At 35.1% G+C, this 15,614-nt stretch overlaps 1 protein-coding gene across 2 annotated transcripts in view; it reads right to left on the bottom strand.

The window, feature by feature from the left end:
• Nucleotides 1-4,280: 4,280 nt before the first annotated feature.
• Nucleotides 4,281-15,614, bottom strand: part of LOC107656570 (tumor suppressor candidate 3) — a 99,663-nt gene continuing 88,329 nt past the window's right edge. For both annotated transcript variants that reach the window (XM_016444467.1, XM_016444471.1), the window contains 2 exons: nt 6,068-6,158; nt 4,281-4,412 (listed from right to left, as the gene is read on the bottom strand). In XM_016444467.1, coding sequence (XP_016299953.1) covers nt 4,397-4,412; nt 6,068-6,158 — 107 coding nt within the window. In that variant the 3' untranslated portion in view covers nt 4,281-4,396. The remainder of the gene's footprint in view (nt 4,413-6,067; nt 6,159-15,614) is intronic.

Below are 15,614 nucleotides of genomic sequence, written 5' to 3' on the forward strand. Positions count from 1 at the left end.
ACGGTGTTTCAGTACTGCCCCGCCCCTTGCCAAAGCAGCAAGTTCCGTCTGCTCCGGTTTAGTTAAGGATGGCGCCAATATTGCCATATCAATTTGAGCCGAATTCAGACCCCGAGAATATTGAACAAGAGGATCGCGTAGAACCTTTGCACGCACGGATATTGCAAGACATATTAGAGTGGTAATGTTATTGTTGTTTTTTTTTTGGTTCTAACCATGACCTCGCCCCTCCCCACCCTCCAACCATTCAAATTTCCATAGGTGGGATTTATTTGAATGATATTCTAATGGGCCGCTTTGTGATATCACAAAACCCGGAAAACAAACGCTGTAGTCCAAACGAGCCGTTCGTTGTAGTTCTTGAAAAGGGATTTTTTAAAAACGAAATATCTCCCTTTGGAGTGGACTTTGAGATTTGTAAGTTTGAAGATCTGTTTTATGCCCAAACATACACACTACACACTGACTAAAATTCAAAAAGTGAAAAAGCATAATAGGACCCCTTTAAAATTCATGTTTGAAGTATGAAATGCATGAAACAAAAACGTGAAAGTCTTTTCAAGTAATGTTAAATAGAGGCATTATTTTATACATAAATCCCGAAACATCATTAGGAAGTTCCCGAGGGAACTCGCGGCTTAAAACACCCATTTTTTTGTAGGTTTTACTAAAAACTGAACTGCTCTATAAAACGCATGCAGCTTTGCTCAGAGCCTGGTTTATTATAACTTGGAAGTCCAGCAAGTCGTGGAAGTCGTGGCCTAATGGTTAGAGAGTCGGACTCGTAACCCAAAGGTTGCGAGTTCGAGTCTCAGGTCTGGCAGGGATTGTAGGTGGGGGGGGATGTACAGGACTTTCTTCCACCTTCAATACCACGACTGAGGTGCCCTTGAGCAAGGCACCGAACCCCCAACTGCTCAACTAACTCTGGGTGTGTGTTCACTGCTGTGTGTGTGCACTTAGGATGGGTTAAACGCAGAGCACTAATTCCTAGTATGGGTAACCATACTTGGCCACATGTCACGTCACTTTTTCACTTTCAAAACATCAGTTAGCCAAGGGTCTCAGCGTCTGAGACCGTCTTATTTGCAGTGTAAAAAGGGAAATATATAAATAAATAACAAGCCTTGCAATTAAATGTTACTTCCTCAAGTTATTTTCGGAGGACATGAGAGGGAAATGCAAATTGTGTTTATGAGTACCGCAATTGTATTTTTTAAAAATCCTGTTATCCCCTTGAGGATAAGTATTGAAAGTAAGATGACAGTGTGCTGGCAGCTATTAGAGTATCATCCTGAGAATTCCTCTCTGCTGTGTGACACCACCTACTGTGACAGAATTAAACCGTAATGAGTTCATATCTTCTTGGCTTTTATTGAGGTTATGTATCACCTGCATCATAATGCTCATGTGATGCAACGTCCATGTCTGAACCAGGTGTGACTTGATTGAGGGATGTGAGATAAATCCTCTTGAAACCTCTTTCACATTAAGAGCCGTTCACACTGACAGGCGCTGTACAGCTACTCGACTGCGGTATCACATGAGCTCCGCCTTCTGCTTCCATTGGTAGTTATCACATGTAATTGCTCTTTTGTGTAAAATGTAATACTCATTGCAAATAAACAACTTTTGGTTGCTTTACCATAGCAAACCACTGTTAACTTTTGTTTTTTTAGGTGTTTTAGCAGGCGTTCCTGCTATTACTGGTGTATAATTATCTGCACTTCCATTGGTTGGTGTATTGCTACTACTTATTTGCATAGTTTTATGCAAGCTTTCTGGAAATAAATGAATCGTGTCACCTTGTCACTGTAAACTGCTAAGTAGTGTGAAATTTAATATTTTTGTTTCTTTAAATGACCACAATTTGGCCATATGAAACAAATTTTGCAATCCTAAAATATTACTCTGATCATAGACCAAAATCTGTAGTCTTTATCCACTAGTTTGACTTGTTTGTCAACAGACACATAATGACCATTAAAATTTACCTTTGGCTTCTCCTACGACGACCGTCAAATCAATACCATTAGGAACACAGAACCTAATGACACAATTAGAGCGACAACAACCAACACTTTCTCCACACACATCGACTTTTTCCTCTATGTTTCTTTTCAATACAAGCCATGACCAAAACCAAACATGTCAGCAAATGATGACGTAAAACTGATGTAAATCTTTTTGCTATTAATGAGTCTTGACTTTTTGTACTCATATTTGTCATATTATTGACAGCTGAGATCCCAATCATAAAGGACTATTATACATCATATAGTGTGCAGTTTCACTTGTTTTTCTATGATCTGAAAATCCTTGAAACAAGATACATTCACTTGAGAAGTACAGTAACTGCATATGATTTTTATTAGCATAAGACCTGTTTTCAGAGAATGCATCTTTAATATAAGGTAGGTTTGTGGTTTTTAAAGTGGCAAAGTAACACACATTTAATAAAATAGTTCACCCTAAAATGAAAATGGTCATCATTTACTTACCCTCATGTTTATATTTTGAATATCAACCTTTGATTAACACTGTTTAGACAAAAATAAAAAATAAATAAATACTACTACTACTACTACTATTAATAATAATATATCTATACAATAATACTATATCTTCCACAGAGAGTCTTGGAACAACACAAGGTTGAGTAAATTATGACAAAATGACAATATCCCTTTTAATAGATGCATTCTCTGAAAATAATATCTTACTCATGCTGCATGTATTATTTATTTATAAAAATAGCTCCAGAGAAGATGAAAAATGATCCAAAAACGATTTGACACTGTAAACTTGCATCACACCTCGTTAAAGCTTCCCGTCATCAGTGAAAACATCAGCTTAACCTGCATGTGTTGATGTGTCCACTCGCTCTGTCCTAGTTACCTTTGCCTTTTGTCTGTTCAACTACCTTCAAAATCCAACTTTGAAGTACACTGGGCCAACAAATAGAGAAAGACACTGAGGGAACGGGGAGCGGGAGTTGCTTAAAGGCATTAGCGAAGGGGAAGAAAAAGAAAAGGGGGGAGAAAAAAGTACAAATTGAATTGCCACCTCTTCTCTACTCAAATGAAGGATGGAGTGGTGGCCACTAATGTCCTTCGACAGCTAAAGGGGAATTACTGCCAGCTTGAATTTTCTCAATTGTAATGCTGCTGTTGGTTCTGATTTGATGCCAAATACCCTCTTTTCATATTTGCTCGAAGCTACTAATTCAACTGAGCGTCAACAACAGCACTGCCATCATCACTATAATGTCTAGCTGTGCAGCACCATGTGCTTACGTTTGTGTGACACATGAAAAATGGAATTACTGTGGATTATAAATCATTATAAATGCATACAAATAATACTTTCTCTATTAAATCGATTTCCAAAAATATAAACCGCACACCATGTGCATTAGCAAACATTTTTAATGTTTTGATCACTATGCTCAACTAATTAATTTTATTAATCGAGATTTAAGTGTAGTATTAGCACATTTGAAGTAAACATATTTTTGCTCTTAACACAAAAAGGCTTCTTAGGTGGCTAAATTACGCTGCGTTACAGACGTTAAATGGTGAGATAAATTATCTGAGCTTACAAGCACTAATTAAACGCTCTTTGACAACCAATAAAACAAAAAAAGTTTGAATGAAGTAGATGCACCAATAAATGTGCATTAGAAGCTTCAGGGCAGGGTTGACATTATTGTCTATGATGACAGCTAATTTAGATGATATCCTTTAAGGAAATCTTTGCTTCCAAGAAAAATGTCATGGACGTTATCACCCAGTTCTCTTGTTTGAAGTTAAATAAATATGTTAGTTCTGATATTGGAATGAATTTAATTGGATCGGTGGTAGCCGAGTTGGTTTTAATAAAGTTGATTATAAACCCCTTTCACGACCTACCCAAAATAAAAGAGAAAGAAATCTAATATTTGAATATTCCTTCACAGATTTCAAAAGAGAGAGAGAGAAGGAAAGAAAGCGAGTGATAAGGAGAAAAAAAAAGACTGAAGGGGACAAAAAGAGGACACAATCTGCTGAGGCGCGCACAACGGCCTCAAGAGAGGTATCATAAACGGCAATAACAAATAACAGCCACACACACACGCACAGATGAACGCACAAACACACTCACGTACGCGTTTATCCCTTCAGGATCCTCAATTTGCAATTAAAAAAGAAAACTGGTCATATAAGCAAGAAAACGTTTCATTTGACTTCAATTGATGCACACACGCTCGCAGACAGAGCACGCAGTGCACGGGAGTGGGTAATAGTTTAGTTTATTTATCTTAGGTCACACATGCAGTGCATTACAGTCAAACTGTAGTTGAATTCATACACAAAGCCCCAGAAGAATGGCAGCTTATTTCTTCCACGACATGATCTTATTTAATCAGGAAGCTGAAAAACAGTAAGAAGGAAAAAGAGAAGACTGTCAACGATGAAATGTTCGCTGACTGGAAGTGACATCATCATCTAATCATTATGAGAAGATTTCTTTAGACTGAAAAAGGTCATTCATTGGAGTCTCTACAATTACCAACAGCAACCACAGTCACTGTACATTTAAATGCATTTTATTTGATTCATTAGCTAGTATTAGGCTGATGTACATGAACACTACATCAAGTAAAAGGAATGTTTCAGTTAGAATATAGTTCAGTGCTTTTAAAGGAATCTGTTATGTAAACAAAATATTATTGTTTACTTCTATTCACTGACTCATTTTTCATTCAGTGAAACGTGAAGACTTTGATGGCTTTTCTTTTCTCCAAACACTGACTATATAGCAACATATCCTTGATACGACTATCTTAACAAACTAAGTTAACTTAAATAAAAAATAATTGAATCATGATTAAACACTACCTGTTAAATTTCTTGGTATATATATATATATATATATATATATATATATATATATAAGTGCTCATGTTTATTCAACGAAGTCAAAGCCTTTTGGAAAATCTATTTGTGGTAGTGAGTTTGGCCACCACAAATAAATCAATGTATGGGATGAAATGAAACTTACCTGCTTGAACTCTTTCATTTGATCCGGGTGTCTGTCTTTAAAGTTTTTTGTTAGTTTAATGTGTTTCCTCATTTTGAGGTCGCCATGTCTCAGTGCTTTTATGAAGAAAGCGCATCTGCGCACATTTCGGATAGTGCATCAAGAACCGGGTTGACCAGGTACTCGGTACTACCGGTACTTAAAAAAAACTGGTACCATAACGTTTTCATTTTTTTAGTACCGACTTGGTACCGAAGTACCGGGTCTTTTGACAACACTAATATACACATTTTAAAAATGAAAGAAACTGTTTGTGGTTATGATTGAAATTGGTTATTGATTTTAACTGAAATATGAATCACTGAACAAATCCATGAGCAAGTCAATGAACGAATCAGTGAGTGAAACTTTTCTTTTTTGCAAATGGAATAAAATGATTAAAATCACTTAATCAAAATCACTATCTCTGCTGTTCCATATTACCATAGCAATAATAGTAATACATTTTTACCTTCCAAAAAAATTGTGCCATTTACAGAAATGGACTTTTAAGTAATGTCTATGGGATCAGCAACCGTTTAAATGTGTGAATGCGCATCTTGTAGTTTGTTAAAAAGAGGTTATTCTAACAAAAATAATAGTTGTTCATTGTTTGAATTGTAAAGTTGACCAAATTGCCATTTAGCAGTTCCAAGCAGATGAAATTGTTTATTACTGATGTAATTAATCTTGAAGTATGCTCCATTTAAACAGTACTTTGCAAATAGGTACAATAACTGAAGGTGGGTATATGAAGCGAATCATATATCTTTTACTAGCTTAACATTTAATTGTTTAATTCAGTGCTCAAGTTTTGTCTGGTAAACTTTCAACAAATTGTAATTAGTTAGGTATTGTAAACTAATTTTTTTGTTTGTGGGACAACAAAGGTAATAAACAGTTACTGTTCACTTAGCATAATTTCATTTAACACAAGAACAAATACTTAAGTGCAACAAGAGTGAGTTTGAACAGTAATAGATCTTAACTTAAAGGTAAATCTTACCTGTAAGGATAACCATGATACTTTGATCTGAAGATGGACAGAAGAAAGCTAAAGAAGAACACCACTAAACCAAGTCCAACAAGACAGATAACTGTAAAAACAGAAAAACAAAAGCACAGTGAATGTCACTCTCTTAATGAGCTGAATAATGCTTACATTGATGAAACTTAATTAGTATGCTGCAATGGTATTCTATAATGGGATTAAGCCGCTGGTGAAAATCACTTTTCAAGAACTTTGATCTAAGAGCTAATCCCAAACAGCCATCTTAAATTAAGTCATTACTAATGAATGAAACAATAATCGCTACTTAAATGCTTATAAAACATGCTGAGTAAGCTGCTTTGTCCCTCAGATGAGATAGTGCCCAAAATTTGATAACCTGCTGAATCACATTATAAGGTGATTTTAAAGATTAGTCAATTAAGCCATAAACATTGCACTATTGAGGAGAGAGAGAGAGAGAGAGAAAGAGAGAAGAAAACAGCTGATTTCATCAAGGGAAATAAAATAAATCATCTACTGTATAATACTGCATGCTCCCAGAAAATTTGCTGGATTTAGCATGCATATGTAAAATCACTTTCATTTATGCACTGCTATGACAAATGCGATCTTTAATGCATCCAAGAAAGTCAGGAAATCCCATCTTCAGCCTTTTTTTTTAGATTGTGGTGAATAACTCTGATTGGGCAGTAAGTCATGTTCTTTAACATCTGGTTGTAAAATTATAATCTACATTTAACAAGTTTATAAAATTGAATTGACGTTGTATATGTTTTATTTTCTAGATCCATAGAATCTCAACAAATCTATTTAAAATTTTCAAACATCAAAGCTAGCATTTGACGAGCTGTTCATATGAAGAAGATATTACAAGATGTTTTTACAAGATTTCATATAGTGAAAAAAAAAACCTTGCAAATGGAAAACTTATTGATCCTTTACTCTCAAGGCCCTGATATACTCAAAAGTTCTTGGCAAAGTTCTTTTTCATTCTTCAGTTATGGGGTAAAAAAAGACTATGCAAGCAGCGATATACTGTTCGTAAACATTCAGACGAGATTCTGGTGTTTGATTGCAGCACATTAAAGAACCATCTTATCAAAAACTGTTTGTATTAAGTTTTTGAGGTGGCTAAATATTTCTTAATGTTATAATATGCATAGGTTGGACAAAATATTGTGAACATCCATTATTACTGGGTTAATATGAAAAAAAAGTGTTGCGATTACTTTTGGTAACACTTATTTTTGGAACACATATTCACTATTAACTAAGGGTTTTCCCTCAATAAACTCCCAATTTGCTGCTTATTAATAGTTTGTAAGGTAGAGTTTAGGTATGAAGTAGGATTAACAGATCTAGAATATGGTCATGCAGAATAAGGCATTAATATGTGCTTTATAAGTACTAATAAACAGCCAATATACTAGTAATGAATGCTAACAAGCAACTAGTTAAAAGTGCATAATGTTCCCTAAGCTAAAGTGTTACCTTATTATTATTTTTTTCTTATTATTTTTGTTTTATCGCCCGGTTTCATAGACAAGGCTTAAACCTAGTCCCAGACTAAAATGCATGTCTGGGCTATTTCAACTGAAAGAAACTGGCATCGAGTGATCTTAAAATATGTCAGATTCATTGTTTTGCCTCAAGATACACACCAGTTATGTTTTTATCTAAGGCATATTTATAAAAGCTACTTAAATGTCCTAACTGAACTGGCATAATCCTGGTTTAACCTAAACCCTGTCTGTGAAACCTGGCCTATATTCTCTAGGTTGTATATCAGTGTAGTATGTGTTCAGGACTGTTCAGTACAAACTGTGGGTGAAATGGGTGACTTGTCAGAGTTAGACACCAATGCTAAAATGCAAAAAAGATGGTCTCATGATCGTAAAACCTGAACAGTTGAAGCACCAAGATAAACAGGCCAGATACATCACCTGACTTAAATTTGATCAAACCACCAAGGACATTTTTGGAGAGAAGAGTAAGACACAGATTCCCTTCTCCAACATCTCTAATGAAATTGGCAGATGTTCTGCTAGACAACTTTTAACTGGTGACTTTTCAGAGGTTGTATATTCTAAGAACCTGTATTAAAGGCAAATGGTGGTAAAACACCTTAAATTATTTCCCAGGTGTTTACATTATTTTGTAGATCTTTTGTTCTGGGTATAGAGAAGACAGTTCTGGGTTCTTTAAAACCACAATATGGTTTCCAAAAGGCTGTGTGTATGTGCGTGGGAGAAGTCAGTGTGTAAGTAGTAAACATATTAAAGAGTGAGGCAGTGGCAGCTGCTGTTTAGCTGAATGAGAAGCTAATCAGAGATTAATCAAAGTGTGTTAACCTCCTCAAAAGAGGGGCACCTCCAATCACACCACAATGCCAGCACTGTTCCTCTCCAGATCAGTCATCCAGAAACACCCTCTTATCTTGGGTTCACACTCTCAGAATACACACACACTGAGCTTTTTATTTAAAGTTTCAGTATCTACTGAACTTCCCGTAGACTTGTTTTCAAGGCTTCATGCGACAACGTTTACTCTGAGACCTTGATGTTCTCGAGCCTATTATCATCTCCCTGACACATTACACAAGTCTTCCCAGAAGACACGCCGTAGTAGCCGCAAAAGGACTCTGCATTGTACAAAAATGATGAACATGACTAACTGAGATGTGACATTTAAAAGCTGCTAAACATTTATTTTCAGGGTCATCTGTGTCGCAGGGTAACTAATGTGATGTGGCGGGATAACGCCGCACTGGTGTAATCACATTTGCCTGACTTTCCTACAACTGCATGGAGCAGCTTGCCGTAAATGTTTTGGCGGGGGGAAGTGGGGTTTGAAACTAAAGTGTCGCTTACTCTGACAATCTTCATTTAGCATCTTCCTATTTTAAATGCTTCGAGTCAGTGTGTTTCCATGACGACTGCTGGGTTTGATCAACCACTCACTGTGCAAGTATTCTTATTCGGCATAGTAGCAATTAACATTTTAATTCACCAGAGGTTTATTTTGCAGCCTGTGCAAATGTACGTAATGTTTTAGATAGAAGTAAAAAAGAGAAAAATGATCCAAAATTATATTAAAGGAATAGTTCACCCTAAAAAGATTTTTTTCTTTTGGCCATAAAATGAAAGTCAATGGGATCCAATGTTGGTTTAGATCCCAAAATATCTAATAGGTTCCACAGAAGAAGTACACAGGTTTGGAATGACATAAGGGTGAATAAATGGTGATAGAACGTTAGTCTTTGGATGAACTGTACATCACTAATTCAAATACTAAATAAAAGGCCTCATATCGGAAGTCCAATCTGGGGTGTCGTTATCTATAAATTCTTCAATAGGTAAATCTTGTCTTGATCTTGGGTTTAAAAAGGCTGGTGACCACTGGTGTAAATGAATGCTTCATGAAAAATACTATTTGCACGTGTACAATGAGTTTTAGTTGTTCAGGTATATGATCCTTATTTATAATCATAACATGCAGTTTATTACATTGCAGCTTTTTTATCAAATATAATTTTTTTTTTTTTTTTACATACCAAACATCTGGACCACCTATCTGCTGCAAATCCACTGGCCTCCTGTTGTAAACAGTTTCAAAGCACATCCTTTTACCTTGTTTTTATCCTTTTAATACACATTTGCCTCTTGGACTAATCATTCATAACTTTTGTGTTGCAAAACATTGAGATTGTCACTCTTCACTGGCCAGCCTTTGCACTAGTTTTTACTAGTGAGTGTTGTATTCTCTCCCTAATGGCACAGCATACAATAGTTTGCCTTTGGCTATGCATTAAATATAATTTTTATGATGATGAGCCTAATAAGATACTCCATCTGCTTTCTTTACAAATGTGTTTAATGCTGTATAATGGGCTATTCCCTCTAAACTGTGTGTCCCAAATGTATTAATGTCCTTTATGAATGCATGTTAAATAATATTCAGAGTTAAATTTTAGCGACAGCATCTGTAGCATGAAACAAAATAATGTTGGCTCAATAATATTGGCTCCTTAAGTTGTAAACAGTAAGTTGACAGAGATGCACTTAAAAGTCTATGAAGCAACCACTGTCTGCCACAGACTTCTAGTGAATAATTGCCATCTACTGTTTGAACCAATGGTGTGAGTTTTGGGCAGGGCTATCTGTTTATCTGACCAATGATAGATGGGGGAGCTGCTTGGAAACTATCATTTCTGCAATTACACACTTAAATTGTATTTAACCTGGAATATTAGTTTAATTATAGGAGCTCTTCCAGTGATTATTTTGTGTACTGAGCAAAACAAAAACAGACAATTTAGTTGTCGGAAGGCAGTGGATAGGATTTTTCTGCATATAGGCTGACTTTTCTAACCCTGTTGGAAAAAAGTCAATATCTATTATAGTCTCACACAGTGTTGCATTACTCAAGCATTTTACAGTGTATTGTTATGACTGGTGCAAACAAACAGCAAGTTTTTTTTTCTTCTGTTAGGTGACTGCCTTGTGATCCATCAATGCAATGTGCTTTTTGTCCTTTAAATATCTCCAGTCACAAAACCTCACCATTTACTATCAGCAAATGCTATTGTAGAAGCATAAATAGTAAGATTAATTAAAACATCTACTGTACATTGTGTGAAACGGAAAAAAAAAAAAAACTTATAGGAACGATTTCTACTTTGTGTCACATTATAGTTTCTGGATGATACCTGACAGTGTCTGTTCTGGAAGTGACCAATGATGCTAAGATGGTGAGGCTGTGCATCCCACAAAATGTTTACTAACCAAGAACTAATTAGATTTAAGCTAACGTAGACTTCAGCAATGGTAAATTGGGAGATTTTGTATCCTACTGTATTTTCAATGAAAATGCATTGGTATAAATATTGACTTATACGCTGTTTTAGAATTGCAAAAACTGTACTTTAAAAAAATGTTCAGACAATCCACTGTGGCAAACTTCTAGTGAACACACAGTGTTTTCATATTTTCACATGCAAATGAGCTTTGCAGCAATACCATTTAAAAATATATACTGTTGAAATGTGTGAGTACCTTTTTATTTATTTGTTTTGCATTTTTTTAATTAATACTTTTATTCAGCAAGTATGAAATAAATAGCTCAAAAGTGTCAGTAAAGACACTTAAATAAATAACTTAATTTCTATTTCTATTATAAATTCTCTTTCTCTCTCTCTCTCTCTCTCTCTCTGTAGTCTATCATAGCAGTTAATTAACACCTGTATACAAAAACTTGTATACAGGCATTTTAGTATAGACATCGTTATTAATTATAATGAGGGAAAACACACACACACACACACACACAAACACACACTTTAGTGTAGACATCGTCCTTAAATGTGTTGTGAGTACTAGTTTTGTTGTATTACAGTGTGCTTATGTCTAGTGTAGATTGATTAAAAAAAAAAAAAAAGCAATAAAAACATTTAGGGAGATTTATTAGTCTAGTTGCTGCCCCTGAAACCCATAGTTTATTCCAATAGAACCCAAGACATGACATGACAAAGGTAAGGCCAACCCCAGACATAAATGAAAAAAGTACACAAGACAGAAGCGAACACAGATTAATTCAGACACCATATCCTTATGAGTAAGTTCATCTCTGTCACATGCGCTCAAAAGCACAAGCATATATATGCATGCCTATGCATGACACACACGCACATATCTCATCAGTCAGAACTTATTACTTTAACCTCATCACATAAATTAGTCAGTGTGCCCGTCTCATGTACCTCCAGTGGCTGACAGAGGGTCAGCCAGCAATGCCTACAGAGCAAACATCTGCCTCAGCTGCAGGGTCTTCCTCCTCCTCCTCTCACACCTCAAGAGAAGTGCTTCAAGATGGGCACGCAAACCTCCTCTATTCCCCCTCTCTCTACGCACAATCTATTCATCCTTCAGTCTCTTTCTCCGTAAGATGACCTCTCGCCACACTGAACGTTTCTGAGACTGACTGATGAGATTATAATAATGTAGATTCATATATGCATAATGGTCAATTAACAGTGACAGGTGTAGGAAAAGCCCAGTGCTGGGGAGACGAGGTGCCACCACCGGTTTAATTATCCGCTGCGCTAATGTGACCTCTAACCCCCGAGCCATGGCCCTGGTGTGGCAGATGATGGCCGCGGCAAATTTGGGTGGTGCAGGGGAAAATGTGAGACACAACCTCTGGAGAGAGGAAGTCAAGAAGGTGTATGTCACAAAAACACCCGCTAATGTGAGCTTTATGAAGGATATGAATCATTTTAAAACATCCACCTGTCTAGATCAAGCCTAATCTTATAAAAAACATCTTACTGTGAAACCCTAGATTTGCATTTCCTGGATGAAATACCAGAGCTTATTGTAGGATTTAGGCTTTGGTTCTGTATAAATGAAATGCCACATCAGATCTGCTTTAAACATTGCTAATATATTAAAATCACATAATGTGACACCATCTTTGGAGTATAAAGACAGCTATAGATTAGGGGTGTGAATTGTTGGGTTGTCAATCAAATTGATTAATGATTCACTGGGTTTTGATACAATTTAGAAGCATTTTATTTATTTTTTTTGCATATTCAGAATGATCTGATTCACAACTATTCAATAGTGCAATCAAAATATCCACTACAGCTGTTTGAAAAAAGGTTCAAAGGGAATAACAAACCAAATTTATTAAATATATATTTAATATGTATATGTTTTATATATTGCACACTACTGTAACAAACTACAGTTAGCTAGAATTTAATTTGATTATACCAACATAAATAGTGATTCAAACGTTATATTTTAAGATTGACGGCTATTATCAAGATCAACAGATATGAATTGGATTTATAGTTTGAAAGAAAAAAGACTAAATCACAATGCATTATGCAGATAAATGTTACAATGCCATCAACCTTGTTTTCAAACTTACTCTCAAAAAGATTTTCAAACTAATGTTCTTTCAAAAAAGCATGCAACCCAGTATTTAAAAACTAAATGGCACATGTAATCTAAAAATTAGTTTTGAGAAAAAGATGTTAAAATAAACTTTGAAGGAATAATACTAAGTCCTGTGGTCAAGTGGCTCTCAAACTAAACTAAGCTAACTTCAAAATGTCATTTTTATTTTACTTATTAAATTCAATGTTACTTGCTCTTTCATTGTAATTAGTGAAATTTACCAGCAATCCTACACCATTTTTTAGTGTACAAACTTACTGTAAAGTATTTTTATATAGTGGCAACTGAAACCTATGCGAATAGTATTGTTTCATTGTTTCATAAGAAGAATACACACTAAGATATAATTATATTCACTATTTGCATATAGGTTCAGTTAGGTAATTCTGTTCAACAAACAGATTAATTCTAAATCAGCATTAAATTCATTTCCAGCTCAATTAAAACTGGTCTGTGTATTTCGAGTGGTATTTATCAGGAGTTAATAACACAAGTAGGGTTAAAAACAATGTGTGTGCCATATTTAAATGGAGCTACGTATTCATGACTGCTGAAGCTCCTGCCTTACACACGATCACCCACACAAACACAAATTGCTATTACCACAATTATACACTTATGCTGACGCACACATACAGTAATTACAAGCATTTGTCTCCCAGCGTATTGCATAAAGAGCTCACATCATTTTCTGAGCCGTCTAAAATCAGAAACAAAAAGCATTCCCCTTGTTTGTCATGGAGGTGAGTTTGAAACCAAGCCAAAAATAACTCATCATTTACATAACTCAGCATTTACATATTACCCATAATTCATACCATTAGCATATCAAAGCTGGGGATGACTCTTTGGAGGTGGGACGGAGGCCATCACATTAAGTGGTCTCCACAGCTAATGCAGTGATAATACATGGAAAGCTATTCATCTATCAGAGTCTGGAAGCGATGCTTGTCATTATGGGAACCCATGAGAAGCACTTCAGTAGGGGGAAAGGGAATGAGTTTGATGTGAGAAGCTCAGATGAAAAAAAAAAGACAGTCATGTAACGCAAACTTGTAAGTGGGACAGAGACTCGAGCAGGAGGTGATACCAGGCCACACACACATACTGTAAGCAAAACGCATACTCATGCTCACAGTTATCAGCAGCCAAACACACACTTGAAAACACAACACAATAAAACACACAATATCAATATGCAAAAATGGAAAAGTATGCTGCTTTTGATGCTTTTATGCCTCTTAAAGCACACTGAAACCATGACTATGAAAAGCATACAACTAACTGAAGCTTTTTCAGCATATTCAAAATGCTTTTTTTGACAGAACCATAGAAAGAAACTAGATTTTTTTACACTGTGCGAGTGGTGCTTGCCCTTGGAAGACTCAAAGCTATGGTTGTGGGTGGCAGGCCATTTACTGGGTGTTTATTTAACTGTGCACGTTTAGCCTTATGGAGTTCAAGAAAACAAACTCTCTTGAAAACACTGTTCACACTCTCACTAGTTTGTTTAATTTGATGTCCAACAGTGGACATACAATTTCCCTCTCAGTGTCACCACATCTCAACTGATATTCTGTGGTGGAAATGACAGGAGTGGAAATTCTTGCTTTTATTTTTGAAATAAAATGGCCAACTCCTTTGTCTTGTTAATTTTACACTTGTAGTGAAAGTTTAGCGTAATTTTAAAATGACAAAAAAAAAGAAAAAAGAAAAAAAGAAAAAGCGATACTACGAAAAAACACAAAAATATATTCTGGTCAGTTGATATTTACATTGATATCTCTTTGTTTTCTTCACACATGAATAATAATAATACAAATAATAATACTAATAACTTATACATGAAGGCACGGTTTCATAGACAGGGCTTAGGCTAAACCAGGATTAGGCCATAGTTCAATTAGGACATTTAAGTAATTTTTATAAACATGCCTTAGAAAAAAGCATTACTGGTGTGCATCTTAAGACAAAACAAAGGCACTGACATGTTTTAAGATCTGTCAGTGCAAGTTTCTTTCAGTTGAAACAGCTCAGATTTACATTTTAGTCTAGGACTAGGCTTAAGCCTTGTCTGTGAAACCGGGGGTAAATATTTTAATGGTTTATAATTACTTCACTCTATTTATATTATCACATGTTTTACAAATGTAATAAAAATATTCTCATTATGTATTGCCATAAGTCTTTAACTGAGAAAATCTAATAGCAAATATAAATGTATTGGAATAAAACATTTTCAATGTAGTTTAAATGATACGCATATTATATAACTACAAAATAAATTAACAAATAAATAAATAAAATAAAATAAAAATCAGAATATATCTATATAACAATCATTTTGAAATAATTATAATATGCTGATTTGTTGCTCAGTTTTTATCAGTTATTATTGGTGCTCAATTATTAATACTGGTTCTTGTTGTCAGTGTGGAAAACTTAATATTTCTCTGCTTTATATATATATATATATATATATATATTTTTTTATTTTTTTTATTTTTTTTTTATTTATTATTATTCTGGGGCAGACCCTGTCTTCCATAGTTTTAGTTTTCTGATTCATTCTCAAG

Source organism: Sinocyclocheilus anshuiensis, unplaced genomic scaffold (genome assembly GCF_001515605.1).
Source record: "Sinocyclocheilus anshuiensis isolate Anshui unplaced genomic scaffold, SAMN03320099.WGS_v1.1 scaffold85, whole genome shotgun sequence".
NCBI lineage: Eukaryota > Metazoa > Chordata > Actinopteri > Cypriniformes > Cyprinidae > Sinocyclocheilus > Sinocyclocheilus anshuiensis.